The sequence below is a fragment of the Lutjanus erythropterus genome, chromosome 1 (assembly GCF_056507025.1).
Source record: "Lutjanus erythropterus isolate fLutEry1 chromosome 1, fLutEry1.hap2, whole genome shotgun sequence".
Taxonomy (NCBI): Eukaryota; Metazoa; Chordata; class Actinopteri; order Lutjaniformes; family Lutjanidae; genus Lutjanus; species Lutjanus erythropterus.
In genome coordinates, this window is record NC_139317.1 from 33,896,663 (window position 1) to 33,911,120 (window position 14,458).

The following is a 14,458-nucleotide window of genomic DNA, read 5'->3' on the forward strand; positions in this document are numbered from 1 at the left end:
AGAGGTAAATCAGAGAAAAAAGATTTTCTTCTTTTTTGATTTTGCATTTTGAGAATTAAGTCAAAATGTCAAAAATATTGCTGAAATACCATGTTGACTTTATCATTTTCAAAATGCTAAATAAAAGATCGGCCCCTATGCCAGCTCTTCTATATATTCTACTTTTAGCAAATCGCTTTATTTTGACATGAACACATGAATTTAGCTCTTAATTTCAATTCTTGATCTCCAGGACTTTGTCAGGGCAGCTTTCTGCATGTAGCCAGTCAGCTCTCAGAGATGTCAGCTAATCTCTCATGGTTTAGCTCGGAGCTGGTTGCACCAGACTCTAACCATGCCATGGATTTTTTTTTCCCCTTGTACTTGTAGTTCAGATGGCACCGCTAAGTGTCTGGGCTTCACTTGCTCTCTGCAAAGACAGTTAGATGAGGCCAGAGGGCTCACTGCAGCTCACCGCCTCATCTTGGCAGTATTGGCTTCATCCAGAAAGCCACGGGACAAGAGGATTTAATACAGAGCTGCGATGCTCCTCTCCAGAGGGGATTACTGGAGCAGTGCTGTGGGAAATGGACCCCCAGCACAGCTACAGCCAGGGCTGCCCTGCTAGCACACACTGACAGTACACACACACACACACACACACACACACACACACACACACACACACACACACACACACACACAGTATTGAGTATTTTTACTCTGTCTTTCACATTCACACAGCTCTCTTTCTAACTTGGCTGTTGTCCATTCACCCATGATCTCTCTCACACAGATGCGCACACAAACAGTGACACACTACAAACGAGATTATTCTTCTGCTTCATAAAGAGTACATATTCCTCATTCATGTCCTGTCAAATCATGCATTCTCCCTTTATCTGTTCCCCCTATCTCATTTTTCAAACCATCACACACAATCATAACCACTTTACACCCAGTGACCAGAAAAATATAAAGTCCTGTGCAGTCAAATGCCATCCAATACAATTGCTGTGTAGTGAACGCTACATAATGTTCACTGCTGACAGTTTCTGAGGTCATGTTTATTGGTAGGTTTTACACTGGAAACCTCTGAAAGTAATCACATCTGATGATTATTGTAAACACATTTTTTTAATTCCTCTTTATTTCTCATGCAGATTACTATCTAAGTGACATTTGTATATTTATGACATGAAGTGATGAAAATGAGAGCTTTGCTATTTCCTAGATTTGAACTGTTTTAAAATCCAGTACAGCTGTTTCAAACGCTTTTCAAATTATATTACTGTTGGAGCTCACTCCTACTTGTATATAAAAAGACTAAGATCAACAAGACCAAAACTGTAGCTTAATGTAGTTTTATTGGTTTTTGGCAGTTTTTCATAAGCTTCAAAGAGACTAGTCAGTCAGAAGCAGAGGGGTTACCTTGAGGCAAAGTACCATGGGAGTTAAAAATGGAATTACTGTAGTTTTATTTATTTATTTATTCATTCATATGATTTCACTTACATGTACAGATGTACAGTAGCTGTAGCCTGAGGTCCAATTTCTGTGTTTATTAGTTGTCAGATAATCACAACAATAAAGAAAAGTGTCATTTATAAACTGAATCAGCTCTACTTTAGCTCAAACCCATATTGTTGACAGTTTGTGGTGGTGGGCATTTTCCTGTTTTGTTTTTTTCCCCCTTGTTATGGGGCAGGTTTTGGTACCATGGTAGTGGGAGGAGAAGTGCAGTAGGGGGAGTGTCACTGGTAATCGAGCTGTATGCTTCAATTTTGGAGTCAACACTGAAAGCATTTTGTGCCATCCAATCTGTGAAATATGCACTGCACTGCAGATCCCCCCCAAATCAGCTTTTTTACACTAATTTCATGTGTGGCTTGTCTTTTTCACTTCCATTATACAATCTTCTACCATTCCATATCAAATTACACAAAAAAAAATTCTGCTTATTTCAGTGATGCCAGGAAAGCAGATTACATATCTGGTGCTTACCAGCATCCATCATCGACAACAGCTAGCATGCTGTGGCTAATTAATTGAAAGGCTTCCCCTCTCAGTTAATTAACTCCTTTTGCAGCTGTCGAATATGACTATCCTATACAAAAAGTTTTCCATCTGCAGTTCCTAATGTGAGTGGTTTGCATTGTCTACATGCAGCTGGCTATTTTATCTATGTCTTGCACAGTAACAGCACCAACTTCTATCTTCTTGTTGACATCAAACTGTCCATTTGTAGTTTCTTTTTTTAATTTGATAGAAATGATGAACTTTTCAACTCTTGTCTCTAGTTGGGCTTTTACAAGTCTTGGGGTCCTATCTTATACCCGTAGCAAAACTGTTGTGCTGGTGGCACAGGTGACTTTGCTGTCTTGCTGCAGCACAGTTGCCATTTTTTCCATGTCTGCAAGATAAATAAAGTAAAAAAAAGTAAATCTGGCATCATACAGCTGACTTTCTGATTGTTTTATTGCATGCTTGGCCTAAACTCGCCTGTGAATTCATCAAGGTACTTTGGTGCAGCTGATGTGGTGTATGCTGCTGTGCACAGCTGGCACAAGTTGTGGGACAGGCCAGGATATGCCCGTGTTCCTGACACAAGCCGGCAAAGGTGGATTTAGACACACCTTGAAATGCCTGTGATCAAATTTTCCCAGCCGAAGTAGGAGTGAGTAGTACATTACCCTGTTAAAAAGAAGCAGGGGAAGATTTTTATTTAGATTATATTTTTGACGCTGTATTTTTTGGTTGTTATGGTGGAAACATTACAGCTTTTGTCCAAAGGGACCTCCAAAATCAACAAAAAAATGAAAGTTCCATGTAGTTAGTTTAACAAAGACTGTGAGGTTTCCCTAACCTTTGCCAGGTTATTTTATTTGACTAACCATAACCTTAAATACCTTATACCAGCTTTAATTGCCATGAAATAATATTGTGTGTAAAATAAATAATAATAAAAAAAATATTGTCAGTGAACCATTTCCCTACAAGTAAGTTAAGTTTTAATTATATATCACCTTTCAAAACCGAGGTTACAAAGTGCTTCACAAACAGACCCCAAGAGTAAAAGGAAAAATACATACATATACACATATATACATAAACATACAAAAGCATGACAAGCACATATGAGTACAACACATGCAATGTATCATCAAACAACCAGCAGTCAACACTGTAATGTGTAGGTTCTGTTAATATGATTATATGAGCACTGCTTTTAAAGGAGATGAAAGGAGCTGTCATGATCGGCCATGATTGTTACAAGCCCGTAACACACCACCATTGACAGAATATTTTTTTTTATCATACAGCCATACATAGTTCACCATCATCATTATACCCACATAGAAAAACATAATACAAGCAAGGCTTCACATGTGTTTTTTATTAAAGCAGACATTGTCCCATACTGTACATGTGGCTGCGGGTTAGGTAAATGTAAATTACAAACTCCACAAAGACCAGCAATTTTATTCATGTGCAATATCGAAAAGGGTAAAAGAAAAATAAAGGGCAATGGAAAGAAAAATAGTTATGGTGGAGAGTCAAACTATGCATGAGATTTTATGAGATAATTGGATTATTTAAATTTTTGATTTGATGTAGACTAAGGGGGAAGGTAAAGTAGGAAAGTGCATAATGTGGGCGAATTGAGAGCATGTGTGTGGTGGATAAGCTGGAAATGGGTTTCTGAGAAAGAAGTGTGATAGCAAACATAGGAAGGGAGGGTAGAAGATGAGATGAAAGCTAAAGAGAAAAGACATTAGGGAATTTGTATAGAAACACATGGCTCAGTGACAAACGTACCTCAAAGTCACCTAAGACCTCTTCATTTAAACACACATATATATGCAATGTACAGCATTTTGTAGATGTATACAATACATTCATATATGTATATTTATATTCATTTGAGTACAACGTGTATATAGAATCTATACCTTTTATTTTTACTATACCTTACTATACTTACTACCTCATGAATAAAACACTGGCATGCGTACACACAAATACAGTACATTCAAATACATTTGTGTGCACAGACACACACATACAGGTCGTGTGCAGTCACAGGCTCTCACATAGAAGCATCCTACTTGCATCCATAGTGCATGCATGCACGTGCGACATCTGCATACAGTGCAGACGCATTTTCACCCACACACACTGTGTCTGTGCCAGAGCTCTATGGCAGTGCAGCTGTTTAAATGGAGCATTATTTTCCTGAGCGGGCATGGCAGATGAAGGCTGGCAGACCTCTAAGCTCTGAAAATGGCATTAAATGCTGCACCGATGGATTACAGAAAAGTTGTAGTTTTTAATGCTAAAAAAAAAATAAAACAAAACAACTCTGGCATTCACATTTTGCTTAGAAAGTGTGTTTTACTTTGTCACTCTGCATAAAGTAGGCTTATCTACAAGGGAAAATTTAAAAAGCCTCAGGGACCCGCGTTTAGGTCATGTCGAAAGAGGTATACTAGCGATACTTTGGCCTCATATATATGATTTCTTTGTTTAATATACAAAAACACACTTGTCCTTTGTCAAAAACATTTTTGTAAGACATTTTATTTACATGTGGCTGGTTTATGTACAAAAACAAATCATTGCTATTCCAGCTGTGATTATTATTCAAGTGACAATTTCTGATAAACATGTTGTCTGCCACAGATAGAAAAATGTATAAAAGGGATGCACAATATGGATTTTTTTCAGCTGATACCAATAATTGATAATTACCTGCTTGTCATGGCTGATTATTACAACAAAACAGGGGATAATTTTGGCTCTTCAAATGTTCATTTATTTGTTCATTAAAAAACTAAACAAATACACTTTGTACAACATTTTGCAGAAGAATTAAATCATATGAAATTAAATCCTTTCACATCATCTGTGAAATCATTACTTGAGCTGATATTTATTGGCTAATTATTCTCTGATAGTGATATAGACTGATAAGTTTTGATAGGGCTATGTCAGACAAGAATTTATCAACAATGGTACAACAGTTTCAAATTTCAGTTAAACTTACAGGCTTCATGGTTTAACTCCACTACATTATCATTTCTTTTCTGCTGTGTTCTCTTGCAGAGATTTGCTTGCTGACGCGAGGCAGAAGGACAGCCAGTGTCCGAGCGGACACATACTGTCGTCTATACTCGCTGTCTGTGGACAACTTCAATGAGGTGCTGGAAGAGTATCCTATGATGAGGCGTGCCTTTGAGACTGTCGCCCTGGATAGGCTGGACCGTATTGGTAAGAAAGTAAAACTCAAACAACAAAATCGGAGGAAATCTTGAATGTTAGTCATTATTGTAAACAAAATGTCATTTCATAAACTTTTGGCCGTGACGAGGCCATCATGGCCTAGCTATATAGGAAATCTTAAAACTTAGCAACCCTTCACGGTGCATTTTTAATATTTGCAAAGCTTATTTTTAATCACGTTTTATCCAGTCATAACGTCAACAGACTTCCTTACTGGGTTAGGAGAGCATCACTGTATCTCCGTTTTATTTTCTGCTTTCATTTACTCATGAGTGTGTATGTGTTGATAGAAAAAAACACAAATATTTCAAACCAGAGCCAAATCTCTCAGACAAAACTTGGGCTCTAACAAATGTTCGCACTGATACTCAATGACTGAAATTACTTTCAAAGTCATCTGCATATAAACATGCAGATAGAGCTCTGGTTTTGAAATCCCTGTGTAACTGCTCTTACGCATACAATTGATATTCTCTCCATATCCATCACTTTTCCCAGGCTCAGCCTGAGCAGATGAAAAATTCACAATGAAAGGCACGCCTGTATCATCACTCAGCCATCTCTGCATGCTCTGTTTTATCCTCAGCTATGTTTAGAATGGAAGATAGAGAAATTGCTTTAGGGGGTCTCTTTGTAGAAAATGGCTGCTTTGAAAAGATGTGGTGGGCTGATAGTGATGTTTCTCTGAGATGGTTTCCTGCATATGTCCTTTCTCCCGGGCTTGATGCTCATGTACACCCCTCTTCCCTAATAAAGTCACTCACACCGCAATGATCCACAAATTAATTACTGTCTTGATGGACTTTGCACAATCGGATTGGAGGTGTGTAGGTGATAAAGAGTCAGGTGGTGCCAGGGTCGAGCTGGATGTAGATACAATACCTCAGCGCAACACCTCCACTAATCTGCCACCAGTCATACCAGAAAATGGAGAGATTGATCTGGGCCTAATTGCATTTACAATATCTTTGGATTTCACAGCCTTTTGTTAGCACCAAATTGAAAATGGCACTCATGTGAATTAACCCTGTCACTGCTAGTGCAACCATTCAACAATGACTAATGGACTTAACGGTCAGAGTTGCACACATTCCTCTAGGAGGTTGTGTCAGCAGTTAGTATGCCTGTCATAGTGACGCAACTCCAACTTGTCTCTTTGACCTTGTGCATGGCTCACAGGGACTTCAGAGTACATATGTTTCTAGGGTGGAAAGTGGAGGAGCACAAACAACAAGAAGCAAGCATTTGCAACCACTTTTTTTGTGTCATGAGCTGACTTATCCTGCACACCTTGTAGCATTTTAGAACAGACATTTAATATTTATCCCTAAATTTTAAGATGTTTCCCTTTGATATCACCACCCAACAACTGGAAAAAAATTATGACGCCAAAGAGACAGTTGTTGGCTTGACCAATCATCTTAGTGCGGCTCACACTCTTTACGAGGCTGAATCTGGTCGTGTGGTGCAATGTTTGCCTTATGTTTTGTCCCTGTTACCTTGGGAATTACAGAAAGATCTAGTCAAACATACACCACCTACACCTTAGGCTGTCATGCATCCCGAGCTTCTGTCTCTGCATAGTTATCTCCCACCTATCTTTTGCTGTTTCTCTTATACCATGCTTTTTTATGCTTTGCCTTTTCCCCTCTGCACCATCTTCCTGTCTTGTTCTTAAATCTCTTTTTCTCCCTTTTCCCCACTTGTGATTTTCAGGTACGCATTTTTTTTTCTTTATTTGCTCCCTTCATAGCTGTTCCTTTGCTAGTCTCTTCTATATGCAAAGGTTGTTGGAAAATAGCGTGGTTACTTGAGTACACCCAAATGTCAACCTGATTCTAACTGCCTACAAGATTTCTGCTCAGTCTTCTTTTATCTCTCATCTGTCACCTGTCTCTATGTGTCTGTGTTTGTGTGTGCATGTGCTTTAACAGGCAAGAAAAACTCAATCCTGCAACACAAAGTACAACACGACCTCAGCTCTGGTGTACTCAACTACCAGGAGAATGAGATCATCCAGCAGATTGTGCAGCATGACAGGGACATGGCCCACTGCGCCCACCTCATGCAGAATGCACCACCCCAAACGCCTCCCTCACCTACCCCTGTTATCTGGGCCCCCCTCATCCAGGCGCCCCTCCAGGCAGCAGCTGCCACCACCTCAGTAGCCATTGCCCTGACACACCATCCCCACCTTCCACCAACTCTCTTCAGGCCTCCAGTTTCTGTTCTGGGCTCACTGAAGGACCCTTCCAGCCGGCTTAAAAAGTTCCACACATTTGTTCCTCCATCCACAGCACCAGGATCGGCTGGGGACTCTCCCTCCAGCACACCCTCTAAACTGCGCACTGGGGTGGACATGCCATTACTGGCCTCTTTTCGGGCCCAGCATGTGACGTCAGGTACAGGGGCAACAAGCTCAAGCAAACAGGCCTCAAGTAGCGGAGGCCAGCGTGGATCTAGTGGGGCTGGGGCTGGATCCAGTGGAGGAGGGGCCTCTGCCTTCCCTTTTGGACCATTCTCCTCCTCTGGTTCACCCTCATCTAGCATGGCCCAGCTACATCCACAACCACAGCATCAACAGCCTTTCCGTTCCAGCACTCCACCTCTCTCAAACCTCTTTCACCAAGGATCTACAAGTGGAAGCACAGGGTCGGGAATAAGTGGAGGAGCAGTTGGAGCCTGTGGTGGTGCTACGGGGTGGTCTTCAGGTGGAGCAGTCGGAGGGTCTGTGGAAGGAGCCACTGGAGGAGACTCTGCTTGGGCTGGAGAGGACTTCACAACTGGAACGACAGAAGTGACTCCAGGGGGGCACTTTGGGTTGGGAGGTGCAACCAGTGGATCAGTTGGGGAGATCTCAGGGGAATCAATGGGAGCGATATCTGAAGGATCACTGGGTGCTGCCTGTGGCAGGTTAGCAGGTGGGGCATCAGGTGTATCAGTAGGGGGCATTACGTGTGGACCAATAGGAGATGCAGCCAGGAGGAGATCAATAAGAGGGACTGCAAGAGGATCTATGGCAAGAGCTTCTGGGGGATCAGTGGGAGGGTCTTCTGGAGAGCCACTGGTAGTGACAACCACTGTGGGATCATTAGGGAGGGTTTCTGGTGGATCAGTGGGAGTTGTTTCAGGGGGTTTGACAATAGGAACCTCTGGGGGACCACTTGTAGGGGTTTCTGGTGATTCAATGGTGTTGAATCCTGAAGGATCCTTGGGTAGGGCCTCTGTTGGATTAACAACTAGCCATATAGGAGGAAGTTCAAGTGGGCCAGGTGGAGGAGTGATTGGAGGACATATTGGGAGAACAGCAGGAGGAGCAGTAGGGAGCCATATAGGTGGGCCTACAGCTTGTCCTGTAGGAGGGACTACTGGGGGAATTACAGCTGGACTTATTAGTTCCTCCCGTTGTCAGAGTCCTATATCTACTGGCTCGTCCAGCCCTATGCCTGGTCAGCCTCTCCATAGCCAGCCACCTCCCAAGCCTCCTCAAGTGGCTCCTTTGCAGCAGTTTGCCGGAGGAGGCAGGACTACTAGTGGCTTAAACCTCTTCCATTCCCCTCCACAAGGCTCCCCATCCTCTAGTAGAGGACAGCACAGCCAGCAGCCCGCTGAGGGCTCCCCATCTTCCCTCAGCCAATTTAGCCTGGCAGGCCTCCAGTCTGGCCTCCTGCCTCACCAGATGTCTGTGGAGAGGTCTGCCCTGGCCTCTTTGGCCCAATATGGTTCAGCAAACGCCTCCCCCTGCCTTACCCCCGTGGCACCCAGCCCTACTGTTCAAAGCCCAGTGGCAGGCAGGACTTTCCACTACAGCGATCCCTCTAGTGCCACAGGATCCCACAGTTCTCTGCTCATGCCCCAGTCTTCTCTCCCCTCACAGCTTCCCAGCCAGCCACATCCAACCGGGAGAGATTCTCCGCTGGGCCGCTTTTCTGAGGACCTTAAGCTTTTATCCAGCTCGCACCCATCTCTGCCCCAGGAGGTGGCCCAGGCCTTAGGCCACCATACTCCTCGCTCCTCTGTGGAAACGGGGTATTACCCTTCACCCTTTTCTTCACCAACTCTTGTGCCCAAACCCTGTAGCTCAGTGCCAGGGCGCATGACTCCTCCGATCCAGATGTCTCCGGGGCAACCTCAGCAGACTCAGTCCCCTGGGGCCCTCCCGGCCTCGCCTCTACGGAGGGGCTCTGCTGCCTATTCATCAGACCTTGAACCTCAAACTGTCCGCTCTAAACTCCCATCCAATTTGTGAGGATTGATCACACCCTCCTCTGCTCCTCCAAACTGAATCACACACAAATAATCTTCATGTGTGGCATTCTTTTCTTTCTGTCTTCAGACCTCACTGTGTCCCACCTCTCATTATACCAAGATCTTAAATTTACTGTGATTTAAAAGACACTTTACCGGGTAACTCGGAGCTCTAGAATACTCTATATTTGTTTTATGCTTTGTCATCTTTTTTTATTCATACATACTGTATATAGATAGAGATATATTTAAATGATAAGTTAATCAAAGGACTAGGAGGGTGTGAAAAACGATCTCCATTTGAAGGACAGTCATTTTCTTTATTTCTATAACTATGCCAAATTCATCTGGTGATGTTTGGGAAGACAATTCAATGGACTACACAATAATACTCTTTTTCAGCAGGAACCTATGCACTAATACCTGCATGTATAAAGGCTTTTTGTGTGTTTCAAGAAAAAAAAAATACATTTTTAGCTAAAACAACATGCTTCAAGACAGGCTGACTCTTGTACCATCTCATACAGGATCACATATTGCTGATCCTTAAATGTATCTATTAGATTGTACTTACTTATCCTCTGTATTAACTTTTCAAAACCTTATGAGAGATGGAGAAGAGATTTTAGGAAACCAAAAAGACTTTTCCTGTGGGGTAATAATTCACCTCCTCTCTGCCCGTCAATCCTTATTTTGTACCACTTTATCCTAATAATACTGTTTTTTGAAGCAGGGGGAGAGGGGTCCAGCGAGCTACCCTCCATCTCAGTATTGAGACATATAACAGTATGTGGGCGACTGGCTTTCTGCAGAGTCCTCAACCATGTCCTAACAAGCTCACTTTGTCTTCCAAGCTCATGCCGCTATTGTGTAGAAAGCATGTGTTGTTTTTTCTTCCTGACTGTGTGCAACTGTTAATGTGTGAGTGTTAGTGAGTGTAAGCGTGTGATTCAGTTGAACAGTCCGATGCAAGGCAAGACTTTTCTCTGGACTGATCAAAAGGAGTTTTTGCCTTTTTCACACAAAACTAGGACTTCCATTAACCACAGCTTGTGTGTTGCATTGTGTAGCACTCAGACCACTGAAAATCAAAAATAGTGAAATATATAATAGCCCCAAAACTCTCATTGAGCAAATACAGTGCAAACAGTACACATGCTGAAATATCCGAAAAGTGCTGGAAATGGAAATATGCCACTTGATTTGTACATTACTTCTTCTGCTGTAGCTGCTATATGGTCAACATAGACATGTTTCCTCACTGAAGGCCAGTGCTGAGTTTGAGATGTTGAATGTATGTATATTTGTTGTTGCTAAAAGTTAAGTACTGTAGCTATGATAGATGCACCGAAGGCACGGTGCTTCAGGGGGTTAAGAGACTGTTCCATAACTAAAAAGGTCATTGGTTCAATATCTCTGATAGACGTATTCATCATCAGCCATTTTAACTGCCAAAGTGTCCTTTAGCAAGACACAGAACCAATACTGACTAAATTTTTGTAAGGCAATCTGGATATATGACTCAGTAAGTTGCCTGAAACAGCCCACTCTTTTCTGCACATTCTCCATAAAGTATTTCTGTTCTGCTATGCTGCTTCTGTAACTCTGGCGGCTTTCTTTTACCATATGAAGGTGTAGTGTGACTTGATGACATTTTAAAATGTACTCCATATTATTCAGGTATTTCTGAAGTTGTATAATGTACACCACATGGAGCAAATTTAGATTCATCTGTTTGCAGTCAAAATCAAAGATGGGAATAGCTCCATCATGTGTATTCATTCAGAATCTGGTGGTACTGTGGTCAAGAAAACTGAACACACCGTAGAGGAAGGTATCACTAAAATCCCAAAGGAGAGGAGCAGTGATATGCTTCTAGATGTTTGTCCGTAGCTCATCACCAAGACAGACCCAGGTTCCACTCAGACAGCTGAGTCCCTAACTCAGTCACAGCACTCAGCCACAGCAGCCTAATTTAACAAGACATGTCTGTAATCCCTTGACCCTCGCAGGCTATCATGGACTCACACACAGAGGTGCACAGTGACCATGCTCTCCCCTCATTACAGTTCCCAGAAGTCCCTATAATAAGGTATTGCAATACACATGACATGACACATGACTGCACGAACACACATTTACAGACATGCACACAGGAGTCCACCATGACTGCTCCCAACAAAAATAAGAAATACTCAACAATCATATTTTTATCCATAACATTTTATGTTGTTTAAAGTATCCCTGACTGACTTTGCTGTAAGCAATTCTGTGACTGATTGATTTCCCACTGTTCAGATTCAGATCAGCTACACCAGTTTATATAGCCAGTAGTTCATGCTACTTTTATGATTAGGGATTTAGTGTATGATTTTGGTTGAAGATATGAATACATGTACTGTAACCCTAAGAAGACTTGAGATATTAATACCACGCTCACATTTTAAAATGGTTTTTCATCCATTTTAAATAAATGTTCAGTCTTCGATCACTAAAGTGATCTCTAATCTCTAAAGTGGAAAAGGTTTCACTTGTACGTCGCTATATCCGTCAATAGCCTCTTAAGATATTGGAGCATTGTTAAATAACAACATCCTCAACATAGAGGGAGTGTCTATTCTAATATGGTGTTTTAAACAACACTTTTGATAATGTGTACATTTTTCAGTGCATTGTGTTGTTTGATGGCCATTTACTTTTTGTTGTTTGGATAACTGGTTACATCTAGGTGTCATGTGATGTCAAGATTATTCCAGCACAAAAAACTGATTAATTAATTCTGCAATGGTGTTGAATGTGAAAAAATATCAGCAAATATTAGGAATTACAGTTACAGAATTGCCTAAACAGTCCAATGCAAAACAACTGACCAGCATTATTGTGTTTTGTAAGTAGGTTTTGTAAGGGTTGGGCCGAGGTAAAAATTTTCGAACCTGTTTGATATTAAGCCAAATGTGGACCGGACCAGTAATAACTAATTTGACCACTAAGTGTTCCACATGACTCAGCCTCTCCTGAGTGAAACATGCAGTCCATGAATTAGAGTGGAGTGCAGAGTGGAGCGTTCCTGTAAATGTTTCACAGTAAAAGACATGTTAAGAAATTAAGGGGCTCTTTCTGCTGAAATGCCAGAGGGCTTTTAATTGGAAGTGTTAAAAATGTTGAGCTTGACTTTGCAGCTTAATGATATACACAGAACTTTAACAGGATGGATCAAAACAAGGCTTTGTACTTACCTTTCCATCTGCTACGTTACTGACTGTACTGACAAACTATGGCTGGCTAGCTTGCTAGCATAGCAAACAGTCAGAGACAGGGTTATATTAGATTTATATTGAAAAGGGAAAGTGATGAGATCACTATTAACTTTCCACCAATGTTTTTCAAAAGCTAGTTAGGAGCTTATGAACGTATTATGGTCTGCTCAGCACATTCCCATGATGCCTACTAGAGCTGAACACATAAGCGAACTTAACAAAAACTGCTCAGTAGTTTGATGGGGCTGTTGTTGCAAAATGCATATGTTACTTTTTGTTGGTGTTTGTAATGTGTCTGTACAGAATGTTGCAGGTTATGTTGTTGGTGATAGTCATTTTGTGCTGGATATATAGTGCACCATGAGTGAGGTGGATGTTACATTTCTTGAGGCCAGCTGTATTTTGCAATTTTCATTGTGAGGCTGGTGCTTTTATTGAACATAATTGATGAATTGACAATGTTCCTCTATCTCTTTATGGACACCACAGTGTTGCATTAAAACAAATGTCAGTTTAGTCTTTCAGCGTAAAATCAAATTGGTATAAATTTGTGCACTGGATCAGCCTGATGTAAATGCAAACAAACCCAACCCTAGTACACGCAAAACCAACAGCTGAATGCAGTATGTCCAGGCAAGATCTGTGTTACCAACAGTCATTATGTGAAATGTAGAATATCAACAGCTAACCTAGAATTGGATAAGGCAGAGAGAGGGAAAGTGAACACAGCAAGAACTCTGTGATTATTTTGCTTATCATTGCAGAATGATTCTTGAATTACGTATGTGACATCAATAATCGATCATAGCTTTAATCTGTGTACAAATGACCTTTTCTTGGTCTTCTCCATTACTAATAGATAAAGCCTCTCCCACATTTCACACTGTGTCTACATCTGCAGTAAACAGCTATGTGTAAGGCTCTGAAGTGTTTACGATGGCCTTGCATCTCATGGTAGGAAGCCTGGAACTCTTTAGACCACCATCCAGATGGGTAAAGGGATAGGAGGGACAGAGCTCTGTGACACAAAGTAAGCACACAGAACTGTTTCACCTTTGGCATACTGATTGTCTGCACACAGTGTAAGGGTGTAAACCTTGTTCTTCCTGTACCTGCTAGCCTTGCACTGCACAAAAGCAGACAGACTGCTGTGCCTCGCACATCAGGAAAAAAGTCCCCTTTTTTCCTCACAATATGACCTTATTTAAGGCGCGGCATTGGAGAACAGCTTGAAGCCAATCGTCGAGACAAAGGTGTAGATGTGAGGAAACATTGATGCACTGAGGCAATGATGTAGTCGGACTTTCAGCCACAGGGGAAGACAGGTAGACAGGCACCCCATGGGGTTCTCATTCTGACGGGGTTTTTGTTTCTCGGGGACTTGCAGCATGTCGCCCCCGTCCTCATGATTGTTCCTGAGTGCTTGTGGATGTTTGTTAGTGTGGTATTGATTGGAAGGATATGAGGGAAAGCTTTGCGTAGCTATGTAGCTAGCAGTTAGTGTTTGTCTGTGTGGCTGCGTTTGCCACGCTGTTTGGCAAGGTCGATGGCTGGGGCTGGATGCTGTCGGAGAGGGTGGGACAGGGAGGCACAGGTCATAGCTTACAGAGAGATAGACACTGGACAGGGATTGATTAGTTGGCCTGACTTAGTCTGGTCCATCATCACAGATAAGTGGTTTAGGGGAGGGT

At 41.9% G+C, this 14,458-nt stretch overlaps 1 protein-coding gene across 1 annotated transcript in view; it reads left to right on the forward strand.

Annotated features, from left to right (window-relative positions):
- Nucleotides 1-12,006, forward strand: part of LOC146333178 (uncharacterized) — a 94,381-nt gene extending 82,375 nt beyond the window's left edge. The window contains exons 7-8 of the mRNA XM_084720444.1: nt 5,086-5,250; nt 7,197-12,006. Of these exons, the coding sequence (XP_084576570.1) occupies nt 5,086-5,250; nt 7,197-9,511 (2,480 nt within the window). The 3' untranslated portion in view covers nt 9,512-12,006. The remainder of the gene's footprint in view (nt 1-5,085; nt 5,251-7,196) is intronic.
- The last annotated feature ends 2,452 nt before the right edge of the window (nt 12,007-14,458 follow it).